The 8046-nt window shown below is 29.1% G+C and overlaps 2 protein-coding genes across 3 annotated transcripts in view; one reads left to right on the forward strand and one right to left on the reverse strand.

Annotated features, from left to right (window-relative positions):
- The window catches only part of LOC102674723 (heterogeneous nuclear ribonucleoprotein K-like), a 62284-nt gene that overhangs the window by 44519 nt on the left and 9719 nt on the right, over positions 1-8046 (forward strand). The gene's annotated exons all lie outside the window — the stretch shown is intronic.
- LOC102674246 (cytochrome b5-like) lies at positions 1985-5435 on the reverse strand. 2 transcript variants are annotated; one of them, XM_006610060.1, is made up of 2 exons: positions 5130-5435; positions 1985-2524 (listed from the first exon to the last, which is right to left on the reverse strand). In XM_006610060.1, the coding sequence occupies exon 2, from the start codon at positions 2488-2490 to the stop codon at positions 2098-2100; it is 393 nt and encodes a 130-aa protein (XP_006610123.1). In that variant the 5' UTR covers positions 2491-2524; positions 5130-5435; the 3' UTR covers positions 1985-2097. The 2 variants fall into 2 exon arrangements, with proteins under 2 accessions (XP_006610123.1, XP_006610122.1); XM_006610059.2 differs by lacking the exon at positions 5130-5435 and adding an exon at positions 4913-4953 and having other exon boundaries at positions 1992-2524.

Here is an 8046-nt window from a genome sequence, read left to right on the forward strand (position 1 = left end):
AGACAGATTTATCGACTCGTTCGAGAAAGAGAAAGAGAAAGAGAGGATGATCTTGAAGAAAACGTTTCACTTTTTCCTGTGATAAATCAAATATCGAATGATATTGAAAACTAATAATAATAATAATAATAATAATAATAATAATAATAATAAATTTACTAGTAAATTTTGCAATCATTTTTTTTTTATTTACACAGAATACAAATAATATGCTGGCAATTAAATCTTACGAATTTTTCTAATTATCGAAATTAATAAATAAACGTAGTATCTCTTGTAATAATCCAGTCGTTAATAATCTATTAATAAGTTGTGCTAATAACATAGGATTAATACGTCAGAGATATTTCTTTTCTTTTTTTTTTTTTTTTTCTTTTCGAACTTTATTACTTATTGCGTATATATTATACATATATGGAATTATAATAGTATTGTACGATAATAACGTTATTTATTGCCTAATCTTATCAACTAACACGTCCTGTTTGTTTAATACCACAACTTGTTGTGAAATATCGTACTACGCGTACTCAATTAATTTTCTTATTATGAAAGAATACACTGTAAAAGATTTAACAGCGTTTCTTGGAACCGGTTTTGTCCACCCTTCGATGCTCCATCCCTTTTTCGACCTTTCTCCTCGTCGTTTGTTAAATTCTCCCGCTCCAGTTGACACTGACAATCGGCCCCGCTTCGTTAATACCTTTGATATTCTCCTAATTAGTACCGAATTATTCATCGCAGCCTGTTTGTGCCAGTCGTTCCAGGGTTAATAAAGTTTAAACGATTCGAGCGGGAAATTGTACAGGTAATAGTTTTTTATCTTGTTTAGAAACAAAATTATTCAACGATCTCGTTTAATCGGATTATGCAAATTGAACATATAGTGTGATATTTTGAATAAAATAAAAAAAAATTATATATATTTCAAATCTTCAATTTAGAATCAAAGAACTGTTCTATTTTTTTTTTTATTCCGATGATAATTTGTTTAATCGGAGTCGTTTTATTGAATCAACTAAGATAAGATAAAAAAAAAATATTATTCTTAAACACTTCGCGTTACGATTTCATTCTCAGCATTCTCTACTGCGAATTAAAAATTTGTTTATTCTCCGTTGAACGATTTACGATCGATTGTTGAATCGCGCGGAATTTCATTTGCTCTAGTGCCACGTGATCCGCGAAGCACCAATCGTGTCCTCGTTTGCATAGAGCCACGAGAATTGGCGAATTTTCGAGCGGAGAGAAGGAGAAGAAACAGGAATAGTCTTTTCAAGATTCGTTCGAACGAAAGAAAGATCATCCGATCGATCGTATCGGCCGTTTCTTTTCGTTGAAAACTTGTAAAAGGATTTTCTGAATGCGACCTATTCGAATGCAAATGACTGCTCAAATGGAGCTTCTTTTCGACTTCGATTCAACGATTAAGTTGGTTAAGTTGGAAAATCTGCGGTTGTTCGAATACGAAGATCGATTTATAATTTTTTTTCTTCTTCCTTTGCAACGATAAACTTTTCGTTCTCCGTGCTATCTATAGTTGACCTATTGGGAGAAATATGTAAACGAGAAGTCTGGAGAAGATTCGATGGAGGGGGAATACAGTCGACCCGATTGAATCGAACGAGAGACGTTGGTAAAACTTTTGGATTAGAAGACTCGTGTACAAAAAACAAGATTTATTCGCTTAACATGTGTTAACAGGAACAGAAAAACGACTTAAAAAACTTTGGAAAATACGTGTTTCTGTTGATTAGATATTAGAGAACTATCACGTATTTCTTTCTATTCTATTTTACAAATAAAAATTCGAAATCGTTGCGCTGAAACTGGTTGTGGTTCTTCGTTACATGCATCGGTTACAATCGGTTAACCACGACTAGCTATTAGAGACGTCAGTAGAATTTCATTCGACTTCGCTTCGTTAACTCCATTTAAATATTTCGAAGAAAAATTGAAAGAAAAATTGAGAAAAGTCACGATAATTTTCGTTCACACTTTAATCGCTTAAATCGATCGATCATCGATTATCATGTCTTCTCGCACTCTCTTAAAACGATAAAACGAACTGACGAACTGGAATTTGATCTGACGAAATTATAAGTACACGAAGTATACGATCGCTGCTAGGATCGCGAGAATGGACACAACCATCGTGGTGGGCATTCCCTGATTGTCCCCTTGACTCGTTTTGTTAGATTTGAAATGATCCTTCGTCCAGGTCTTCTTAGGCAGGTTGCCCGTCTTTTCTGACTCGACCAATTCGCCGACTTGATACTTCGTCATTAGGTCAAAAGCGTCTGTGGAGTGGCCAACGTCGTCGAAGTCCTCGGAACCATCGATGCCCGAATGGTCCAACAGTACCTCTTCACCGCCTGGATGCTCGTTTAGAAAACTCGTGACATCGTACACTTTGTCATGTAGAATTATCAATGTCTTGTCCTTGTTGCTGAGTTTGGCAACTTCGCTCCTCGTGAATTGCTTGCTCATCGTTTTGCTCGGCTCTTCGATTCGAGGGGAAATTCTGAAATCATCGATACGATGGGTTATGATTCGTTCAACTTTGGTTTATGACTTTTTTTTTTCTTTCTTTTTTCTTTTAAATAACTATCGATGAACTAGTCATAGAACTAATCATCGTTCTATTCTGCAATAACTATGCAATCGACTGAGAAATTGCGTTTAATTATCATTATCTTATGAGATATGGTATCTCATTAATTTACTTTTTAATTTAACTATTCGAGATATCTTTTTAGATAATGTAATTAAACGATTAGAAGATATATTTGATAATAATGATACAAAAGATCGAACTCTTATCTTTTGTCATTTATTGAGATTGAGAAAGTGTATAATATATACATATAAATATTCAAATACTTTTTTCTCTTTACACAATTTTGATATATGCAAATAAGAAATATAAGTACGTGATATATTTTTTAAGTACAGATTAGCACGAGATGATTTTTTTTTTGCATTTAAAAAAAAGTTTCTAGATTTTAAATTTACGTCATCTCCATTTATCGCTTCAGTTTCAAGATATATGAATTTATATGTTATATAATTTATTTCGTACATTTTGAGAAAATTGAGGAAGAAAAAAAGTATATATAAAAAAATCTAAATGTATATTTGTAATTTTATTAATGCACGAACACACTTATTGAACAACTTAATTTTTTTTATACGTTTTATCTTTAAATTTAAAATAAAAAAAATGAATTGAATTGAAAATGAATTGAAAAAATTTATTTTTTTTCCTGTAATTTTTCGACCATACGATAAACATAAATTAGAGTAAATTAATAATTTATATTTTTCGCTTGAAAATTGATAATAATTTCAAAATATACACATATTTTTAATTTACAATTAAAATATAAACATTGATTGTCATTATGCTAATTATTACGTATTTATGGTAATTATTAATTACTATACTATACATAATTACTAATTAGTATAATCGGATGATAAATTACGTCATATTGCATGACTATTCGAATACGCGACTCATTTCTTATGAAATGGTCATTTTTTTCTTAGACAAACGAGGACACTGGAAGAAAAATGTTGATTTCGTGGAATGTATGATCGATATAGCTACGATATTCTCATTTGTTTCATTACTCAGCGGAACGTTCTTTTTCGACAGATAATCAATAACGATTTTATCGAAGTCTTTTCCCTATTCTCCTTGATGTTCGTTATTTATCGAGTTGATTGTTCTTGTACCCGTGACGCGATAAAAGTCTTTTCTCTTCAAATATTTCATTATGTGGCGAATCATTTTTCCGAAAAATAATTAACAATTATGCATAGTTTTTTAGAATAAAATAATCAAATCAGTTTATTTAACGATAGAAAAATATTTTAAAAATATTAGATATTAAATATAATTTATATTTAATATAATCTGTAATCATATAATACAAAATTATATATCTATATGTGAAATTTGATTTATTTTATTGTAAATTTTTCAATTTTAAATATCTCGATGTAATTTTCGAAGTTGTTTTCCATTTTATATAAATTTTATCTCTGATATAATTGATTTAATTATTTTATATTACATTTATGTATCTTGTATTTAATTCTAAATATTACTAAGTAAAATTTTATCAAGAAATGTTATTCTGTAAAAGAGAATATAAGTTCAAGTATTGAATTAAACCCGATAAATTAACGTCAAAAATTAATGGGATTCGTTAAAAAAAGTGAAAAAAAAGGGATCGATATAAACATTTTAACTATAAAACAAATTTCAATTTGCACGATAGCAAATTTTCTACGCTATCAAGCATGATTACGCGAAGGTCATTGGAGATTATTCAATCAATTTAAGCTGAATGTTTGCTTTTTTAGTGTCTCAGTATCGTAACTATTTTTCTACGAACCTGTTAAATGAAAATACTTTAAGATACTTTAAGATTTTTAAAACAAAAAATGAATAACGAGGACAAATATTCGAATAGTGGCATGATCGATCGAATAATTTAATTAGCATGATATAATTAAATATTGAGTTTCTCTTATAGAACGGAAAGAAACATAATAAAATGATTTCATAGAGTATTACATTCGATGAAAAGAATGTTTGTACCAATGATTGAAGACCACGTATAGAGATTACGTCATTCTTTGCACTCATTGCAAATGTCTATCTTAAACAATACTAAAATAGTTGAATATCGTATCGAGAAGTTATAATTCTCGAATGAAAATTAAATTCGATTATATAGAATTCCACAAATATATAATTCATATAATTTTATAATTTAAAATAATAAAGAAATATTGCCATTTTATCATTAAATATATTAAAAAATAACGCGACATATCGTGTAGACTTTATACACACACACTGTGTAAATTAGTCTTCAACGATGAAAAATATAGATACCTATTCGAAAGAAGTCGGCTTGGCATTCGAGCGAATCAGTAACCGAGAAGAACGCTCGATCGAAGCGCCTCTTTCTCGTGTCGGCCATGTTTTTGGCCTGAATGGCACGTTTCACGAGACACACGAATGTCACCACGTTTTCGTTCACTTCCTATGCCTTTGTTTGTTCGAAACTGCTTTCGGTGATGGTTAAAACCAGAATTCCTTGACCACGTACCTTCTCGTTTACGTTTCAATCGCGTTGGAAATACAGCTTCTGTTTTTCGTGGCTCGACTGCTCTCAATCCACGGATTCCTCGATCGATTCTCTCCGTAGCGTGGCGTGACTGTGACGTGATTGTGTATTCTCTTTTTCTTTTTTTTTTTTCTTTTCTTTTCTTTTTTTGAAGAAGAAACAATAAAAGAAAGAACGTGAACGAACGATCCACGAGTTTACTCGCGAGGCTATACCGGCACAAACACTGCCACGAACCAGGTCAGTCCGTAGTAGCTTTATTCTTGCCCCCTCTAGATGCTGCCCCACCATGGGCCCCTTATCATCTTCGACTCCCACTCGTTCAACTTGTCTTCTTTCTCGATTCGCAGTGCGAAAAGAAACGACAACCAACCAAGAGAGATACATGTGGTTCTAACGTTTCTTATTTGAATTGTTAGATAGATATATTTATTAGATGGAAATCCGGTTATTTCAACTTGCGTATACAATATAATTGGACTATGTTGAACGCTAATATATCTAATTATCTACAATATACGGTAGAATTTGAATTTAATTCATGCAATATTTACGTAAATTTATTTTTTAACAATTTGCGAGTAAATTTTTTTTTTTCTTTTAAAAATCTTAGTTGTTGAAAATAATCGAGAAATTAAGTTGCAATTTGTACGATTTTTAAATATTGATATTTATTTTATATTGAATTTGAATTTGAATGATTTGAATTTGATTTGAATTTGAAATATTAATGAGATGGTTTGATCGTTTTAATGTTTTATGTTTTATTCAAATTTTACACAGAGAAATAAAAAATAATTCAGAAACGAATGAAATTTATTCTGTCATGCTTTGCTGTCACATTTTAATATAAGCAAAAAGAAGCAAAAACTTCATTTTTTAATCATAATATATGAATATGATTATATTTGTTCCAAAAAATTATCATTTTAAATTTCGTTTGTTCGTTTTCAGGTTTGTTTGATTAATAATAAAATATGAAGTATATATTTAAAGAAAAAAAAGGAATGTTACGATAATACGATAATAATAACTCGCTTATCGTAACTCAAATTTCAAAAATATTCGTAGAAAAATTCAATATCGTGACGTATTTTAAACATCGTTTTTATAAAAATAATTGAGCACAAGGTTCAAAGTATTATCTTCGATAAGACAACACGAAAAATACATTATACATCACTGGACAACAAAAAATAAAATCATTTTGTACTTTAATAATATTCAATATGCGATTGTGAATTATTTTTAAATCGCATTATGAATTTGATAATGTATAACTAAAAACGTAACTGTATAACTGTATAAACTAAAAACGTTTTCTTCTATTGATTATACCAATGGAAATATTCTGTTGTTAATTTTCTACAACAAAAAAACATAACGGAATAAGGTTAAAAGGCATTTCCAAGAAAAGAATGAAAATGGTTTATAATATTTACGGAAGTATAATCTTCTTCTAATTTTTCTTCTTTATTTAACTCCTGAAATAATATGACATAAGACAGATCAAGAAATTTTGAGGTTATAAAGTTTTTAAATTCATTTCTCAGGTAAAATTCTTTGTTGAACATAACCTATTTTTCTTATTGTTCGTATCTGATATTTATTCATTTTCACATAATCGTCGAAAATTAGTCTGAATTCGAACTCACTTTCGGTATTGATCGCATCATCGCATGCAGACCTGCATTAGCCGCATGCAACTGCATTCAACGAGAACTCTCTATGGACTGACCATATAGTGCAACCGCATCCATTGTGAATGCGACTTTATCGTGTACTCGATGCCTTAGTGCATTGACATTATTGTATGTACATTTTCATGAACATTATTCGATCATGAGATCATAATTCTCTGATAAAGAGCGGAAATACATTTAAATATGTACATGTTATATAAAATATCAATTCTTTACGATTTAAATGTATTAGATTTTTTATCGAAAAAAATTATAATTTATATTTGAATAAAATTTATAAGTAACAGAAAAAGATAGATTTAAAATGATATATCGAGTTGGAAAGAGATTGAAATATAGCTGTCATGCCGATGAAGTTACATTACAATAATTAATTAAACGAAAATATCGATCCCATGGAATTTTCTAATTCTCTCTGTAATTATGTTCACAAAAAATTGGTGTAACAATGATTGAGATAATAATTTGTAATTTTCGAAACATTTTTATAATTTATTTGTTTCATTTTGGTTTTTAAACGGTCGTTTGAAAATTTTACTATTAAACGGTTCATTTAACACGTGATAAATCTCGTCGCAGAGATGAATTTTTATTAATATAAAATATCAATAAATTTTAAAATTATGGAAATTAACTATTATTTTAACTCATACATGTTAATGATAGTCTCAAGTAATAATACATTGTTCAAATATTTATATTTCATTACAATGATCATTATATTACTATGAACAATGTATAAAGAAACGTATTATGATTTATTTCAATGGAAAATTGTGATTTTTATGGTATGATGTTTATTAAAACTTTATTTGGAATAAATATTTTCCCGACGAAATATTTATTTTTATTTGTATCATTGATTTCTATATCGATTCTCATTTATCTTTCACATTATACCGTATCATCTTTATTGGATGAAACAAAAATAAATATTTATATTAAAAAGAAATAATTATATTCTTAACTTGCTTATTTTTATATGCGTATATAGTTTCGTAATATGAAAATTTCAATACATTAGAAATGAAATAGATTCTCAATCTTTAATTGCACTCAATTGAAAACTGGCCAGTCACGATGGCGAAGGAACTCGTATTCGATCAAGATCCATTCATATTAATTGATAAGACGCACAAATATTTTTGCATGTCATCTGAACTTTGTATAATATTATCATATATAATATTATATAT

This window comes from Apis dorsata, unplaced genomic scaffold, assembly GCF_000469605.1.
Source record: "Apis dorsata unplaced genomic scaffold, Apis dorsata 1.3 scaffold_68, whole genome shotgun sequence".
In the NCBI taxonomy this organism is placed as follows: Eukaryota; Metazoa; Arthropoda; class Insecta; order Hymenoptera; family Apidae; genus Apis; species Apis dorsata.